This window comes from Agelaius phoeniceus, chromosome 1 (genome assembly GCF_051311805.1).
Source record: "Agelaius phoeniceus isolate bAgePho1 chromosome 1, bAgePho1.hap1, whole genome shotgun sequence".
Taxonomy (NCBI): Eukaryota; Metazoa; Chordata; class Aves; order Passeriformes; family Icteridae; genus Agelaius; species Agelaius phoeniceus.
Window position 1 is genome coordinate 20706804 of NC_135265.1, and position 19526 is coordinate 20726329.

Sequence of the window (19526 nt, forward strand, 5' to 3'; positions counted from 1 at the left end):
TTTAGCATATTTGTACTATTATTTAGTGTGTTAGTATTCACTCTCTTTACTTAGTTTCTATATTCATCTCAGTATGCATTGTGAAATAATTACCATCAATATTTTTGAACAATCCTATCCAAAACTTTCTGAAGTCACTTGCAAGTGGAGATAAGTAAAGTAAGAGAAAATTCATTTCAGCCGAATCTTCTATGGAAACCAGAGAGGCACCTAAAAATATCAATTAAAGATTACATACAATATCAGTGAGATTTTTCATTATAAATTAATTATCTCAGTAAAAAATAATTACATGCTGCATGATCAGCATTACCATATAGTAAAAATGGTTGATAATAAATTTAAATCTGGTGTAGCTTATAATTGATACACGCATTAAGTATTATCATTTGGTTCTGGATTAAAAAACCAAAGAAACAACCTGTAAAATATCCTAATATAAAAGGGTACTTACCCATTTGAATGCACATCATGGAAGCATCAGGCCAACTTTCCTCAGAAGTGGTGTGAACATAGTAACAGTGCCCACGGAAGGGAATCCAGGATCTACCACGCTTTGGTTCAGGACACTTCCCAGGAAGCTGAGGTGGCTCACTAGGGATTAACTCTATTAGGAAGACACACAGGTTTCAGTGGAGTTTTAAAACCTAAGGGAAACATGTACTCCTGGACCACACATCAACCCCACAAATACGACATTTATTCCAGGAAAAGGAATATCCCATAGACTAAACTAATTATTAAGTATTGAATTAAGCTTGACAAACTAGTAATAAGCTTTCCTGGTTGGAGCTGGTTGTCCAGTCTGCTAAAGGAGGCTTACACCAGTCTAATTGCAATTGTCTTCAACACTCCAATTTTTACCTAAAATTTGTGAAACAGGATGAGGAATGAGTCAGCATACATAAGGACCTCAACACAACTCTGTGGCTTGTGTCTGGCCATTTTCTAGAAAAGTCAGAGAAGTTGTGTATTCATGCCCTTGTGCATCATAGAGCCTAATCAACATAAAACCAGAATTTCTAGCCTATTGCATCACCCAGTTAGAGCCAAAACAGAGCTTAAATTAGAATATTTTTTTTTTAAATTATGGCACGGAAATTATGATTTTCATATATCATTTATAACATGTTTGAAAATTACATGTAATATTTGAGCACTGATGTATTTGGGGAGAAACAACAAACTAATTGATTTGGCTCCTACACTGACAGAAGTTTCTTAACTCACAATATTTCAAAAGATACTTTTAAATGTGAAAGTATATAATTAATATATTTATAGTTAGGCTAAAGTTGATTGATTTTGTAGTTCTTGACAAACATGGATGCAAAAAACCACTATGGCATGTGGCATGAAATATTGCAGCTGTCTTTTTATGTGCATGTGTTGACTGGCCTGTGAAATGGAGTGTCTGGAAATCACACAAGACAGACTGGATCAGACTGGATCTACTCCTTAAAAAAAGTAAGAGTTTATCACAAGGCATACACTGTCTATCACAACCTCTGCATATGTGGAAAAACTAAATCCAAATAAAGACATTAACTCAAATTCCAACCTCCCAAAACACATTTGTCCATTTCAGAACTTACCATTAGATTGCTTACAGAGGGATAAAAATGTTTCATTGCAAGATGCTGTCTTCCAAAAACCATCCAAATCTAAATAGACACAGGCTTTGTTTTTATTTGGTTCTCCACTGCCCCAGTTAAGATATCTGCTCCTCCTTCTATCTGACCATACATATTGGCCACCAGTCTAAAAGCAAATCACAATTATGATTATGTCACATACAGTAATTAGATTGGAAGAACATTAAGATTGCACTTGAATGCATGCAAAAGGTGGGGAAAAAAATGAGAATCATGGTTTCTTGCACAAGATTATGTAATGAATGTATAAGAAACTGTTCCATACTCCCACTCTCCACAGCAGGTGGTAGGTGGACCACATCTGTGGTCCTACAGATGTTTAGCATGCAGCCTATATTATTCAATTCACACCATTTGTCTCATGCCCTAAGTGGGCAAAGGGTCTTGAGGTAATAAATGTGAATATACAGATGAAGATTTCATCAAATGAGTCCACATATACACACAGATCAAATAAAGATTGCAGAGAAACTATTCCTCTAACATAGGCTTCTCTAGGTATTTAGAAAGCAAAGAGGAAAATGTGAGGTTTCACTGGAGAGAGAAAACTCATGAGGCTTTCCTTGGGGCTGGACCACAGAACTCTGCCACCCATGTTAACTGGGCTTGTGGTAAGTTTGTGGGTCTTGCATGGGCCAGCTACCAGAGATGAGCTAAGCATGTATTTGGTCAGTGGATTTCACCAGTGTTTGCAGAGGATAACTGACATCAGTCACACCCATGGCTTCTGCTACCCCATCCTGTGCAGCCTAGATCCTTCCTTCCTACCATCGTGTTACTTGTGCTATCTCCTTTCCTGTCTGCTTTGAGACCCTTGGCCATGTTTCATTCCAGATTCCTGCCTAATCCCAGTTCCCCAGTGTTCTCACTAAGGTGCAGCTCAGGTTCCTCTCGCCTCAGCACCTGTGCCCTATCTCAGACCTGTGTCCCACCAAGCTCTTGCTCTACCTCTCTCCACTTGATTTCTGCCCAGCTTCAATTCCAAAAATATCCAGCTACATTTTATTTATCTGTGTTCTTTTTTACATGCCTCTGTTGATGCTTCCCATTTCAGACCTTTCCACTCTTAGCTGAGTTTGTTGGCAGTTTTACACAAGGCACCAGCTGCAGCTCCAAAAGCCAGCCTAAGGAGTCCTCATTGCCAGAGCCCTGCTCGTTCCACTATTGCCCAGCATGAGCTCATGTACTGCTGGGCTGTGAATTGAAACAAAAACTTGAACTCACAAAGAAAGAACTATTTTTAACTCATTTTTTTCCTTTGGTGTGCTCCACAGTATACCTTCAGAAAGCACTGCTCCACCACAGGAACATGTGGTAGACCATGGAGGAGGAAGTGAGAGCTTCATTGCCGCTTTTACCACTGAAGCCACTCAGGTCTTTGAAGCGTGGGCTGTGGCAGTTCTTGTTTACAGTATGGACAAACATTTAGATGTGTAACTCCCCTCAAGTGGAGGGAAGTCAGGAACCTCTGCAAGATTTTGATTCCTGTCACATATCTATGGATCTGACCAATAGTTTATCTAAGGCAATGCTATGACTGTCACAAGCAATTGGGTTGGACTCACTATGTTGCTGTTAAGGCCAATCCATACAGGCTCCCCGTGCTTTAATATTTGTAACCACAGGAAAGATTCAGCATAAGGATCCAGGATACTGGCCAGTTCTGCAGACTGGTCCCTGCAGTTCTTCTCTGCTTTTTCCCAGCTCATTTTGTAGTTGATGACTTCGTAGCGGTCATCACCATAATTGTTAAAGCCAAATGCCGGATCTGTGGGTCGGGAGTGCGGCAGTTTGGGGTCTGTAACAAGCAAAAGAACAACCAAAAATCTATATTGGCTCAGACTTATAACCCTGAGAGAAGATCTAGTATACTGGAATTAAGACAAACTGCAATAGCAAATTAAAATATATCCAAAAATCTCTGCGGTGGTGAAAGCCACATGTTCATGTACTGTGACAAAATTTTCTAATACTTGTCAGAATGACTTTTTAGCATAAGCATCATGCCCAAAAATATACCTTTTAAGCACAGACCTACCTAAATCATATTGTACCATATGTAGGGCATTAAAGGGAACAATTCCTTCAATTTTTCAATTATATATTGGCATTTGTTGTATTTCTGACAAGGAACAGGGTATGATAAACACACCATGAGCAAGCAGAGGGATGTGACTGCTGCTGCTGAAATTGTCTAAGAAAGAATGCAAAGGAAATCAAGCAGGGAAGTTCTAAAAATATAAAGAACTTGCAGTGTTTTTAGTATACCATTAAAAATTCCAGTTTTGAAGATGTAAAGACAATTCACTCAGCCACCTTTGATTGCTAAAAGTAGTAAACTACATGATGATACATAGCTCTATTTTGTTGTTGTTGTTGTTGTTATTTACTGGTCTAGTTTTTGAAATAGAAAAAAATTAAAAGATTTTCTCCAAAGAACTAAAATGTGTGATCATCTTGTTAAAATGGTCCATAATGCATGTGATACTGTCATTAATTTCAGTTAGGTTAGGGCAGAGTTACAGGAAAGCACTTGTTTATGCACTTTTAGCACCAGTTTGAAATTACCACAATAAATCAGGTCTAAGTGGTGGAAGAAAACTTACCAGAACTTTTTAGAAAGTAGTGAAAGAAAACTTACCAGAACTTTTTTGGCAGATGTAACTTTTGCTTGCTTTACACCCTTCATCTTTCCATTTCCCTGCCTGTTCAATAGGGTTCTTAATCAAAAAGACACAATCATCCTACAAGACAAGTGAGATTAACAAGAAAGAAGATGTGGGTAGGTAGAAAGCATTCCTACTTCTGGGCACATAGACTCATGTGTCACATACAAGCACATACAGAGGAATAATATGAAGTTCATAAAACTCATACAACCAATGGTCAGACACATTGTATGGCCATAGGCCTTTGCAACTCAGCCCCAGGAAAGTCTGCCCTTGGATGATGGAGGGAGCTGCAAAGCACAGAGGTAGGAGGATGTGTCTGGGGCCACCTGGGTGTACATAGCTCTGTGCATGGCCCTGAATGTGTGTGCCTGTGCGTGGGTTCCCATGTGTGTGCTGGCCCACAGATCTGCTGCTGTTTTCCTGGAAGTTGTGGGGAATTGCTCCTCAGCACTGAAGCTTACCTCGAGGGCTGAATTCCTCCTTCTGCCCCAGTTCAGGACTAGGAAGCAAAGTGGTCACCACAGTGCAGTAATGTAGAGGTAGTTTGTCAGAAACAACCCGTTGTTGGGGAAACTCCCACACCCTTTCTGCTGTGCTTTGGACCCTTTACCTTCCTCCTCTCCTCCCACAGCACAAGATGTGGCTTGGCCTCCTGCAGGGGAAGGCAGGAGCTGTCCCCCCCTTGCCTCATTGTAACCTTATGCTGCCTCCAAACCCCCTTCTGGCACTAGCCCAGGTCTTGTCTGCAAGAGACAGAAGTTGTATGTGCAGTGATTTCTGGAGGGGAATGGTCACAGCCTTCTGCAGAAAGCACAGGCAGGTGTGAGATGGGGAAGCCCTGGAGATTCTAAAACCCTGCTCTAGCCTGATGGTAGCTGGACCTCAAAGAACCCTTTTCCATTTTAACTGAATATGAAGCAATACTCTTAATGAAAAGAGAAAAACTTGGTAGAGCTAGCACAGGGGTATAGAAACAATACTATTGGGCAGTATTTTACCTTGGCCATTTCACAATTACTGAGTAACACTATGTTCTGTCTTACACACAATAGGTAGAGAGATGTCAGAAGTTTCAAAGCATAGAGAAAGGATTTTTCAAAATGAAGATTAGGGAAAGATAAAAATTAGAAAGGAAGACTCAGACTCCCTCTTTTGAGTATTTCATTCAATTCATTTATCTTGACAGGCTCAGTTCCAAGAAATGTCAATGCATGTAATTATCTAAGTATTTTCATCAAATCTAAATAACACTCACTGCATCCCAAAATTCTATTGTTTATGCTATGGTTAATTTGAATATCCCGATGAATCATGGAAAAGTGAGGGAAATTGCTCACATGTCTGAGTTTTGCACAATTCTTCCAAACCTCTGTCTGGGCTCACACAGAACCATGACAAATACAGAAGCTGAAAAAAAGTGTGTAGATACATCTCCCACATGGATACTCCGCTTTTAAAGAGCAATGAGACTAGTAAAAATCTTCATAAAGGAAAAGACAGATATACAATTGTAGCTACATACATTTTGCTCATCTACCAAAGTTGTAATGTTTAAGTGACAAACAGAAATTGAAGCTTACCATACTATAATAACTTCGGGAACCTTTTGCCCAGTTTGTATAGTCTACTGGGCTTCCATCTGTCCACAGGTATGTGTGCTCCTGATTTATGTCATTCAGTCCAATCCAAGCATCAGTTGCAGCATTTTTTAAGAGGGACATAAGGAAAGCTGAAGGGAAAAAAAGAAAAATGGTATAAGGAAGGAAACTGAATGCACTCTTCCCCAATGCCACAGACTTTGGAGTGCCTGAAACCAGGATGATGAGTTTTCTCTTAATAATGAGGTGCCAATCTCATGACAAAAATAAAATTTATATATATTAACAGATATTTAACATCAGTCATCTGAAGTTAAAATTGGAAAAAAGTGTATACAAATTCAAGGATGGGCAAATTTTTAATGAAACAGGAACTTATTTGTACACTCTTCTATGTTGTTCATCATCTGAGGAAGCATGGAAAATGTTCTAATATATTACAGAAATTAACATGAGTACACTAAGCCTTGGCACATAGAAATCGAGTCCACTGAGTGTGCACTCCCTTTCCTTCTTTGGTTAATTCTTTTTTATCCTGACTTAATAACTTAATTTCTAAACAGGCATAACACAAAATAAACCTTACTTAGTAACTAAGTATGTATGAACCAAGTATGTATGAATTTGTGGAATACCAGATGCTGCTCTCCTTAATTCCTACCAAGACTGACTTTCCACCGATGTAATCTCATTCCTCTGCTACAAAAAAGAAATTTAAAACACTAACACTGACGGAGTGAGGTAGGAGATCCATGTGCATCCCTCAGGACCTGAGACAGCACAACTCCCAAGCAAAAATGAGGTCTCTTAAAACATTTGCAACATGCTGAGCAGCAAGAGCAGCAGGTGCTGAGCTGCAGCAGAACAAGGGGAACAGGGGGAAGCTGGGACTCCAGCACTGGAGCCTCCTGCTTCCTGAGGATGTGCCCTGCACTGGCACCCACAGCATCTGGCTCAGCAGCTACATGCCCAGTGATTTGGGTTTGGATATTACTCCTTTTGTGTGACATTTTGGCATAGAATCATAGAATCATGGAATCACAGATTCTACTAGAGGTGGAACCTATGAGGTGACATTCTGCCAGAGATGGATGTCACCTCAAGGATCAGATAGTTTCTTAAAAAAAAAAAAAAAAAAGTGGACATTTAATTATATGACAATACTCTAATAAAAAAAATGATATTTCAGCAGTATGTCCTATATTAACCTCCAAACTATGATTTTAAGATATAATCAAGACACTGTGCAAGCATTTTTCCAAAGGTGTAATTTCTCATTCGGCATACATTTGTATTGATATGGAATAAATAACTGCATATATGTCAGAAGCTCTAACATATTTTTAAATCTTTTTATCAGAAATTACATGATGTGTCACCATTATCAAAACATTGTTACATTATACCTTGCTCTTCCTTTTTTGATATAGTAGCCAGATTTCCTCCAAGATCAATGCAGTTGTTGCGTGCAGCATGCCATGTCAACGTATCATTTTCATTAAAGCCAAAGACTTTAAAACACTGGAAAAGAGAAGTGTGCCAAATCTGAATCTAGACGCTGTTTTAATTTCTGATGAAAATATCTCTGTTTGTAGCAAACAAAATAAACTGGATATTTTAGGTAAAAAGAGAGGTTAGCTAATTTAACAGTACTTTCTACCTTGTCTTTAGGTTTAAATGACAGAGAAGACCTGTACTATAAAATGAGTATAAAACCCAATATTTTGGCATATATTTAAAAGAAGAGATATGTCAGTCTACTGATCTCGGCAGAAATTGCATTAAACTTTCTGAGCATAATTCTGAGATGTGACCATGACAGGAATGCTGAAGAAGACCTCAGAAAACAAAAAAGATATGTTATTGAAGCAAAATATGTCATCTTCTGTTGCCCTATTTGTCAAACAGGATTTGGTTCTTACAGGAAAATCACAGAAAGAAAATTATTCCAACATTGTAAAGAAAGCCATGAATTTATCATTTCTTGTAATATGATCTTATGAGGCTTAAGTCATTAGACAGCTTTGTCAGAGTCATGCAACCCAAATGTGCTACCTAAAGCATGCAACTGAAAAATCAAGCAGTTAATTTGTGGAAAAATTGAGGAAAATGGAAGGTGGGCAGAAGTGGTATATGAACATTAAGGGAAGAGATAAGGGAAGAGACTTTGAAGCTCCTCTTCCAGGAAGTGAGGAAGAGAGAGAGATTTTAGCTTGAGAGAGCACCATGAAATGGAAGACACTGCATTTGTGGCCTTTCCTCAGGACTGAGAGAGAGAAGGGAAAGGAAGACAACAGCCAGTGGATCTCAAACAAAGGATCTCTATCAAACTGAAATATTTTTGCTCAACCAAATTTGTGATAACTAAAAACCCTGCTACTATTGAAAAACTGATTCAAAGATTTTTTTTTCATTCTGCTCTTTTAAAAATACAATATATTGATATTTCATACTGCACCTTGTTATCAAAGAGGAGCCAGTCTTCTGTACACCCACCCTTTGGCGGTGGTGAAGTGGGAGCAACAGTTGGACGAACAGTGTTGTTAAGCCTTTCACAAATGAATAACTCAACACTGCCACAGTTGATATCATTCCATGTACCTGAAAGCAAATTAGAATTAGAACAAAACAAAACAAAATGCAAACAAGACTGAAATAAAAAGTGTCCTTTCCCAAAGAAAATCTATTGTAGGAAGCAAAACTTGTTGCAGCATTTGTGTTTCTCTCCCCCAGGAACAATAAGTTGTTGTATGTCTGTTTCTTCAAAATATTCACATTTCCAGCAAAATTTAGAATATAAATAACTTGTCTAGAAACAGAGATATTTCAATATTTCAAAACCATTGCATTGACAGACAGGAGTTTTAGTTCAAATGCTTAAATCTTTTGAGATCTGTAAAGTCTCTGGAATTGCTCTGTGTATATAAGGCGCTCAGTCCTGGGTACCTTCCCACCTGAGCTTCTCACAGTCCTTGAGTTTTCTGATATATTTTCTGCCTATTGGAGTGCGATGCAAGATGATAACATTAACATCATCATCCTCATTTTACAGATCAGGAATGAATAAGAAAATGACATATGTTTAATTGGCTGCAGACATTTACAAGTAACTACCTACAGCAGAATTTTTCACACCTAATGTTTAATGGAGATATTGTCATTTTAATTCAGAGAAGTTAAGGAAATGACTTATCTGAAAGAAGGTTTTCAAAACAGGACATAATATTTACTCCCCAAAAGTGTCCATATCCTTTCATTCACCTCTAAGAGAGCCTTGGAAAATCACCTCAGCTATAGATTTTGAGACCAGAAATGTTTAAAAGTAGAAGAGGTTTACTGGGCCAAAAAAAGACTAAGTTCTTGGCTCGTATAAACACAATTGCTTCCAGTTCTCTGTATTAATGGATATTAAAAAATATTTTCTTTTAATTTAAATATTGTATAACATTGCTTAATAATAATCCAAGCCATGGCCAAATTCTCAGTTATTAGGAACTGCAGAAACAAAAGCAGATCGCTAATATCCTGGGAAGGTGGACTCCTAAAAATAAAATGGACAGAGGTTAGAGCAGAAAAAATGCTGACCCTCTCTGCCAATTGTCTGATGCTTACCTGATTTATTTATTCACTTAGAAATTTTCTTACAAAATTGCATGTGTAATTCAATGTGTTAGCTACATAGAGTTCAATTTTTTTAAAGTACATAAATGAAAGAAGAGACTACAATTCATTTTCCTTTGCTTTTTTAACATTATGAAACATCAGCCTGCTCAGTATATTAACCCACCCAGCCTTGCCCCCACAGCCCACCCAGGCCTAAGGCATATTCTGCAGATTGAATGTTGTTACAGCACCCACCTGTATGGGTATACATGACCACACAGTTTTCATCATTATTTGCAAAATTGGGTTCATTTGGAGCCCAGGCAACATAGTTCACTGATGTTCCATCCATCCACCTGAAAGAAGTCATTTGAGGGAATTATAATTCTAAGTTGAATTAGTCAGTATTTCTTTGCAAAGGATACATTGGAGTTTTGTATTTTAAGTTTTGTGTACCACAGCTTAAAAACACATGTTTTTCTCTGTTAAAAGGAAACCAAGACCTTCCACTTGGAATTAGTGAAAACTATTTTCATATCAACTGCCTACAGTGTTGACTCAGACCAGGTCTGAACAAATCATCTTTACTGGTGGTCCCAACTTGTCTTGGTCTCTAAACACTGATAGAGTTCTGGAAATGCACCAGTCAAGGACTTGACCTGGATTTCTCTGGAGCACAGAAACAGACACTTGAGCTTATTTTAGCAATTTCCTGGGTGAAAAACAATAATATAAGTTCTTGTAGGGTAAGAAAGGGTCTTGAACAATATACTGGGAACCCCTTGGAAGCATTTTGTTAAGCATAGGAAATCTTTAATGTTGTTTACCTATTTGCTATTTTTTCCAATTATGCATCAATTGATTCTTAGTTTGATGATTGATTCACGGGCTTATTTTCAAAAAGTAGCCAAGAAAAAAGTGAAAAGGCCTCAGTGTGCCGGAAGTCAAGTGATGAATCAGACAAGACTAACAATCTTCAGGCAGTAACACCTCCAGGACGATTCAATGTTTTTCCAATTTTGGAGACTGAGTAAGTACATGCATGCTTTTGGAAGTTAATTACAGATTAGGAGTCCATCAGGATGCCTAGCTGCTTGCAAACCTCCTGAGTCAAATTAGAAAAACCAGTACCTAATAAACCAGGAGAAAGAGTACACAGCAAATAGTGACACCTTCATCCAACAGGGAAGAGAATGAAACTAGTGAGGGAACAAGGGAGGACTGGGAAAACAAGGATCATCTGAGCAGTGAATGTGATGTAGAAAGCAGAATCTCCAGGAGCTGAGACTACAGAGTCTCTGTGGTTTGTGGCCAACAAAGACAACCTGTGACAACAGAAGAAAGACTAAAATGAAGAGGCTGAGACTCATCTGACCAAGCTTTGAATCCCAGAATAATCCACTAGAAAAAGATGCAGTGGGAGAGAAGAATGCCACAGGAGACATGTCTGCAACACATCCAAGGCTCCAGGGGACATTTAAGATAATTCCAGCGCACTTTGTTTCCAAAAACATTTGTAGAGGAGTAGCGACTCCATGTCACCTGAAGCTGTCCTGCCCTGAACTCTGAGAGTAAAACCATCTGGAAAACCAAACAAGGGCTCTCCAGGATTGATATTTTGCCTCTAAAAACCACTTTGGTGCTTCTCACTGCAGGTTTCTAGTGTTCTTTTTCTTTGATCATTTCAACATTAAGTAATGCCTACAAGTAGTGTCTGGAATATGCTGAAGACCTCCAACCAAATAAAAGAGGATGACTCCTCACTTACTGTAATACAACAATTCAGCCTCAGAACACAAAAGCATTAAAGAACCAAAAGAGGTAAAAATTGATAGTGGAAATATGATGGGTGAAGTGCTTTGCTGAGAAGCAGAATCCCATTCTAAAACCTTATGTGAGGACATAAACCTGTCTACAGGTTGTGTTAGTCATTGGATTTCAATTGTCTCCTAGAGCCAACCATGTTAAATGTGAATACATTATGAGTATGAAAAAATTAATTTGTTTTTACTTACCGGAATGTTCTGTCAAGGCTCACGCTTAAGCCAATGTAGAAGTTGTTCCCCCAGTCTTTATAGAAAATCTAAAACAAACAAACAAATTTACTTAGCTGTAATAAAACAGATTTCAAATAAAATTAAGTTCCAAAAATGCTGAAGTTTCTATTGCTAAATTGCATAGTATGTAATGTGCAGGGAGTTGCTGGAATTATGCGCCCAAACTGCAAAATGAAAAATTTTCCTCTAATTTTCAGTATGTAACTATCGGAAATTAAAAAAAACTAACACAAAACAAAAACAACAACAACCAAAAAAAGGTGCAAATTATCTGAAAAAGAAATTGAGAAAAAAAAGCTATGTTAAGAAGGCAAGAATGACCTCTTAAGGCTTATAGCAATATTTTTGAGAGTTTTAGGAAAACATTGTGAGAATTTGCTGAAAGGCTCCCAGTTAATCATGGGGGTTTGTACTTAGTCATGTGGAGGAAAGAATGTAATAAAATTTGATTTTATTTTATTCCAAAACAGTATATCGTCACCAGGCCATTCCTTTGCTATAAGACAACATCCTAACTTAAACCTTTTGCTGCCAATATGAGATCTACTTTGACAAAGAGCTTTTATTGAATTCTCGGAAAAGAATGAGTTAGAAAAAACCATAATTAGTAATTGCAGCTTTCAGCTAAAGAGAGCAAAGTCTTTGAAAGTTGCGCCCTGAGAACATTCTTGAAAGGAAGCTGAGAATTTGTCTATATATAGCAAGCTATTAAAATAATTATTATAATAAAGCTTTAAATAGATAAGCCAATGAAAGATGAAAGGTGGAACTGATTTTTTTTTTTTTTTATGATGGGGACCACTTTCTAATATTTCACAAACAAGATGAAAAAATGTGCCTCAGTTCACAGAAAATGGTGCATTTTTCAAACAAACATGTTTCTTACATATTTCCAAAGAAAATTTTTTTCAGTTTCACTCTCAATGACAACAAGGTCACCACCATTCTTCTTGCAAAAGTCTCTGGCTCTTTCCATAGACATCGCTTCTCTGCTGAAGTAGTATTCTTTGTGTTTGTATATTATCCAGTCATCTTCACCAACAGCATATTCATCATCTGCAAATGAAAACATTAATTACCTGTAATAGAAATTAACTTCATTACATGTTAATTACATTTTTTTCATTGGATGTACAAGACTTACTGAATGTGGAATTAGGCTCCGGTTTTGGTGAGGTTCCTGCAATATAAATCAATATTTGAGTATATTATGTTTCTCAGCTCTCTCTAAATTATATTTACACAGTAGTCAGCATTTTAATTGCAAATAATCTTAAGGGTTACTCAGTATATGCTTATTTTTGTCACAGAATTTCTCAGAATATATGAAAAAAAGGGCTACATTCAGCAAACACCATGTTAGAGCTCATCATAAGTTAAGCTTACAGAAACTGCCCAACTTTAGGCTGCTGTGTTTCTCTTCCCCAACATACTGTATATACCTTCCAAACCTGCCAGTGTATTTCATGGATTAATTAATAGTTTTCAACTGCCTTTACTGAAATTATACATATAAACTGTTTTATTGTGATGGATGGCACAGCTGTCTTTAACACATGTAGATAGTGTGATCTGACCTGGAAGGATGTTCTCATCTACCTCTAAAAGTTGCTAAAGAGAGAAAGTTATCTTACCTTTTTTAATTTGGCAAACAAAGTCCAGCATGTGTTCACAAAATAAATCATTCCAGTTCATATTGAGATAGCCAGTAAACACGCCACATTTTTCATTCCCATCATAATTGTTTGGTTCTCCATGTGACCATTTTTCAAAATTTACCTGTAGGGAAAACACAACTTTGTTACTATTTTCCTTTTAAGAGGAAACAATCATTCTGTTAAAGAAGAATGTACTTAATTTGATTTCATGGTTCATCTTGTTTTGTAATGCCAGACCTTTTAAGGACAATTCCATGACACTTGAATGGAATAATTCATCTGTGTGTTTATAAGCCATGGTAGTAAATCAGAAGTTCTTGCCCCATTTGTTACCAGGAGAGTTGATGTTCTCCTGTCAAGCTCTAAAAAGGAACATGTTCTCTGATTTCTGGGTTGTTTGTCCTGTTCAGATGTTCCAACCCAAGACAATCCATTGGTGCTGCCATATGGCCTTGGGCCTGGCAGATCTTGATCTACTTAAGACAATGAGGGCAACAAAGCTGAACTGGTGTCAATGTACAAAATTATTTATTGCAGCAAATGATGAATGGGAATATAGAGATTAGCCCAATCAGACTTGCTTGAAGCAGGAGCTAGACTCCACCACCTTTCATTACTGTAAATGCTGTATTTTTATTTATAACTATGAACTAATAGAACATTTAACACTAATTCCTGCAAAGGAATCAGGTACTAAATACTTAAGGGTACTTGTATTTTATATAGGAGTTATGAGAGCTTTCTGCCAAGAGAGACATAAAAAAGAAAGAGTCAAAAAGCTAGAATAACAAATTATTTACTCACTGGTGAGCCATCACTCCATGTAAATCCACTATCAGAGTCCAAGGCACTTAAACCCATCCAGTAAGAATAGTGAATATAACCTCTGTCTCTGAATGATTACAAATAGAGAGAATCAGACACACCATGAAACAGAGAAGGGGAATGTACAGCATTATATCATTGTCAGCACACTTGATACTCTAAGTATAATTTGAGACAATCATATAAAGGAATCATTCAATTGTCATGTGGGGGAAAACAGCCTGGCACTACATGTTCTAGGAACCAGTGAAACACAGAACTTTATAGGAATGATCACAAATGCCATAAATCCACAAAAACTGAGTTAAAAGAAAATATATTTAAAGGTCTTGGTTCCACTAAGTAGCTTAGGCATTCAAATTCAGACATGCCTGCCCTCATGGATTTGATATAAACATGTATATAATCATATCAATAGGTCAGGCTTTTCTTAGTCTTCCAATTTTCCCCCTTAGTTAAGGTAGGAAACCAGCACAAAGCATTCTTTTAATCAAGAATATTTTATCTACTGATCAGCTGCAAATGAGATAAGAAAATCTGTTTTATCTCTTTGAATTAACTTCACTTAAAACCAATTTTGATGATTTTTCTCTCAATTTTGTTTTTGTTCAGGCAACTTTAGTGCATGGCATCACCTTCCCAGAGGTGTGTCAAGAAAACTTTTTGCTCACCTCTTTTTACCCATTTTTTCCTGCCACTTTTTACAAAATCTTTGTAAAGTAGAAACTGATCATCAGAAATCCTTTATGTCTTTCAGAGAGGCATTTTTAAATTTTTTTTCTTCTTCTATTTAAATGATGGACTTTGCAAATACTTACAGTCTAGCTATCAGGTTCTGTTCTTCTTCACTGTGGATACATGCAAGATCTCCTCCAATAGTTCTGCAAAAATCTCTTGCTTCAAACCACGTTTGCATTTTTTCCCTTCCTCCCTGAAAAATCTAGAAAGTGGGCAATTAGATACTGTATTGAATATTACAGATATTTAAAAACACAAATGTAGTCTTCTGTGTTGCTTCTGATCTTCTGGTCTCATTCTATTACTGACTATTTAATTGTTTAACCATTCGACCTATGGTTGTCTATCAAATTTGGTTATTGCCTTTCCTGTCATCTCAGAGTTCTTGTGGCTCCAAACTTCACACACATACAGCTTTTTTCCAACATTTCCCAGCCATACCACTTGGGGATGGCTGGAGACACGTTACCACAGACTGTCTGTCAAATAGGGAGGGATCTACCTTCCATGCATGAACAAAATATATTCTTATTTAAATGGCAAACACTTGCATTCAGAAATGAAACACCTACTTTGAAGCAGAAGCTGCTCTGAGAAACAGACTGCCATCCCTCTGGGCAAAACAGGAGAGGGGATGTTGTTGGAGGAGGAGGAGGGGGAGTGATTCCCTCCACCAGCTGCTTGCAGAGAAATGTGTTTGTCTCTTCACAGTTCAAAATATCCCATAATCCAGCTGAACGTCCTGTTGCCATGGCCACGCAGCCTGACTCCTCACCTTCATAAAACATAAAGGTGTTAAATTTTATTGATGACTGCATCTTCTCAAAATATCTACTGCTTATTTAGGAGTAACCTGTTCTTGCTGTATTTGGATATCAGTAGCTCACAATAGCTCATATGCCTTCCTATTAATCATTAAAAGATTTTTGTAATGTGAGTTTCTCTTATGTTATGCTAGGAGTTACTTAAAAATACCCATCAAACAACAAAAACCTAATGATGCCAACAGACATGTGCAGTCCCAAGTGATCTTCTAGCAGGTGTTACCACAATCCCTGATCTATCTCTTTAGCACAAATAGAAAGAGCATTACCCTTTCTTCTGCTTTATGACAGAGTTTCTAAACCACTTTTTAGCTTTCAAACCCTCACCTTGTCATTCCCCAGAGCAGGAACTCAATGGCCCCCATGGCACTTACCAGGCATTCCCACATTCCAGTGAGTGAAGCTGACAGGATCTCCACTGGCCCACTTGAATGTTCCCTGCTCTTCCACATCTGAAAGACCAATCCAGAAGTATTTTTCTGGTTTGAATCCAATAATGGAGGTCAGAAAAGCTTGTTCATATCTGCAAAGAGTAAACACCAAACTGTTGTATCACATTTTATCAGAATTTATTCATTTCTTCAAACAGTTCATGGTAGCAAATCTGGTAAATTTATGGTGATTTGTCAATATGTACAAAATGAAGCAAGGGTAATTATCTTATTTCTGTAGTTCTAATTATCATAAAAAATAATTTTTTCCTTATATTTCACCAATCTATATCTAGAATTTAGGATGATTCTATTGACCTTTTATACTTTGCAATGAACACAAGCCAAATAATACTTAAGGTAATGTGTATATATTTCTCATTCTGTATAAATAAGAGCTACAGTATTTTACTGAGCTTTATGATAAGTTCTAGATCTTTAAATCTTGTTACTGTGGGGAAAAAAATCTACTTTTATTCTAAAATTCTTCCAGATCTGGCTGTTGCAAAGAAAGAAAAAAAAAAGGCTGAAAAGCTTGAATCCAAGAAAAATAAATATTTCCATGGTTATATGTTTATTTTTAATTCAAAGAGTTTGAAAACAATCTGTCAATCTGGGATTGTTATCAGGAAATTTTTTAATTCCCCTAGTCAACAACACGTAAGTGTAGTAGCAATAGCATGAATGTTTGTATTGATGACCCTAAAGCCCCTGATGTATTATGCAATACTTCATCAGCTCTGCCTTAAATTTTCCTGGGAAAGAGTGGTGTCACACTAGATAGACATTGTGAAAGACCCTGGGTGTCACACTAGATAAACAGAATAACTGCTAAGTAAGAAGAAATTTCTGTTTAATACTTCCATCCTGGTTACACACATTAGAGGACAAGAATTATGTTTCCATACCTGTCTCTTACAGTAGCCAGGTAACCTTTGTTTTCTTCACAAACTTTTTTTGCATCTGAAAATGTTGTTGGCAGCTGCACCAAGGAGTAACAGTAAAAGCCATGCTTCATCCAGCCCTGTCAGTGTAAAAGCAGAGATGTGCAGAGAGGCTGTCAGATTGCATGGCTTTGTGCACTTCCAAAAGCCACACTAGTGCCACACCCCAAGTCAAAACTGAGCCCAAAGGCCATGAAAGGAACCAAGAGCACAATCAAACATAGCTTTTGTGACCATAATTCCATGTCTTGCCCCTTGATACAGGACACACCAGGGGTCTTTGCAAACAGTGAGCCATGGTTATGCCTTGGGACTGGCAGCCACAGCCACCTTGCAGCTCCCTGTGTAAAGCTTGCTCTGCCTCCTCAGTAGCTGTTACAAGAGCTTACAACCTGCAAAACAATCAGCTCAAATATTCCTGATTCCTGTGGCAGACTGATGGAACTGAGGAGGCATGCAAGCCTTGACATGTGTGTTACACCCTGAAAAGACTGCTCTGCAGAGAGTGGCTTTTATGGGGGCAGCTCTGCAGTAGGAGAGAGCTGAGTTTAAATACACTTGTAAGGGAATACAAAAAAGAAGTCAATCTATATTTCATTAAATAAAGCAAAATTTTCCCTATCTGTCTAAGTATCAATACCTATGAAATTAACAGCTTTCTAGGCTCCACCAAGAACAGTCAAAACAATTTACTTCTGTCATAGTTATTATCATGGGAGTGAAAGTAATACACAAGCATCTTTTACTGCTTTTGTTTTACACTTACTTTTGGGCAGCCTGGGTAAGTAACTTCAGCTTCCCCACGTTCTTCAGCCAAGGGTTTCCTTTTACAGATGTAGCCAAATTTCATATCACAGGCACTGTCAGCCCAGGATCCATCCTAAGTATTGTAAGAAACCACAAAGAGAAGTGAAAGCTAGAGACAATTCAGGTCCAACAAGAATATCCATCCTCAGAAAGAACCCTTCTGTCTTCCTATGGCTGAGACTGCTTCAGCTCTCTTCCTTGCCTTGGTTTTTTCTCCAAAACTCACAAATACATAGAGTAAGGGCCATATTTCCTCAGAGATGTGAGAATGAATCCATTAAAGATTCAGGGACTAATGAAAGCAGGAAAGAAACATTAGGTTCCTCCCTATTCTCACCAGCATAGCATCTATTATGGTCATATAACCAGATGACTATGGCAAGGAAGTGCTTGATAAACCAAACATAAAATATGAAAAAATGTCTTGTGTAAGTCTTTTTCCACAACATTACCCTTTTCTTTTTATAATGAGTAGAAAACAAAAGAAAATCTGGGTTTGTGCCTCCAAAGTAACTCTAAAGCCCATGTATTTGAGTAGTTTTAGAGAAAAAAATGAGAAAGTCCATGCTCCAAGAATCTATTCATTTATGATCAGTCACGTTCCATGTGGATGATGAGTGATTTCAACCAATTTCAGATGGAAATTTGGGAATTGCCTCAGAGAAGACAAAGTCTCCATGCAGTGCACTGCTTCTGGTACATCACACAGCTTCCTAGATCTGGTATATCCAGATATCCTAAATCAAACCAAGTTCTTTTTTTTTTTTTTTTTTTTTTTTAATCATGAACATTTACATTTTAGGAAGCAAAATGCCAGAACAAAGTATGAGAGCAGGGAAGGGATTTTTACCTGTCCCTTCATAAGGATGCAGTCTGCCTTATTCCAAGTGTGGGTTGGGTCTCCATGGTGCCATTTGGTATAAGTCACAGGTGTGCCATCACTCCATTCAAAGTACATTTGAATCCTGAAGTCATTTAGACCAATCCAGAGTTCATCATCTGGCTCTGGGAACACAGAGTTAATTGTAGGTATGGATATATCTTATAATGGAATAATTACATCTCACACCCACTTTTGACTGAAGAACTTAAAAGAAAATACTATGGTTATAATGATTAAATGAATAATAGCAACAGCATAACCCCAGATTAAAAAAAAAAAAAAAAGAAAGTGATCTTCAGGAATACTCACTGTACCCGAGCTGTGACACTGTAAAACTGTACTCTTCAATATTATGAATGCTTGCCAGCTCTCCATCCTCTTTTCTACAGGAAGACTGGGCTTCTTTCCATATTTTTGGTGTTCTATAAATTCTGTAGCAATGACCTGCATAGGCCACCCATTCTCTGGGGCATTTAAAATGCTTTGAATCACCTAAAAAATTATGATATTAATGAGACATTCTATTCAGTGTTTTATTCACATCAAAAATAAAATTACCTGTGCTGATACAAATTTGAAATATTGGAGCACATACTAAAAGAGGAGAGAAGCCAAAGTCTGGGGGTACAAAGATTAAAAAACAAATTTTTCCCTCCTATTTGTGCTTGGAGCTTCCAAAAAACTGTTTTACAGGATTAAGTAAACACTGAGTAATTTGGCATCCAAATGTAGAGGGCACAACCCCACATTAAATCCCTTTCAGTGAGGCTCTGGACACAGCCAAGTTCTACAGAAAAGAGCCTCTTTTTCTGCTCAGGGACTCTATCTTGG

The 19526-nt window shown here is 37.5% G+C and overlaps 1 protein-coding gene across 1 annotated transcript in view; it reads right to left on the reverse strand.

Moving 5' to 3' along the window:
* Positions 1–19526, reverse strand: part of LOC129130965 (macrophage mannose receptor 1-like) — a 31583-nt gene that overhangs the window by 5413 nt on the left and 6644 nt on the right. Inside the window, exons 7-27 of the mRNA XM_054649682.2 lie at positions 19005–19187; positions 18663–18817; positions 17772–17885; positions 16970–17085; positions 16005–16153; positions 15379–15581; positions 14887–15008; positions 14048–14135; positions 13220–13364; positions 12730–12765; positions 12472–12641; positions 11544–11611; positions 9784–9884; positions 8384–8526; positions 7332–7446; positions 5908–6056; positions 4297–4399; positions 3221–3453; positions 1596–1761; positions 455–607; positions 94–210 (exon numbers count right to left, since the gene is read on the reverse strand). Coding sequence (XP_054505657.2) covers positions 94–210; positions 455–607; positions 1596–1761; positions 3221–3453; positions 4297–4399; positions 5908–6056; positions 7332–7446; positions 8384–8526; positions 9784–9884; positions 11544–11611; positions 12472–12641; positions 12730–12765; positions 13220–13364; positions 14048–14135; positions 14887–15008; positions 15379–15581; positions 16005–16153; positions 16970–17085; positions 17772–17885; positions 18663–18817; positions 19005–19187 — 2829 coding nt within the window. The remainder of the gene's footprint in view (positions 1–93; positions 211–454; positions 608–1595; positions 1762–3220; positions 3454–4296; positions 4400–5907; positions 6057–7331; positions 7447–8383; positions 8527–9783; positions 9885–11543; positions 11612–12471; positions 12642–12729; positions 12766–13219; positions 13365–14047; positions 14136–14886; positions 15009–15378; positions 15582–16004; positions 16154–16969; positions 17086–17771; positions 17886–18662; positions 18818–19004; positions 19188–19526) is intronic.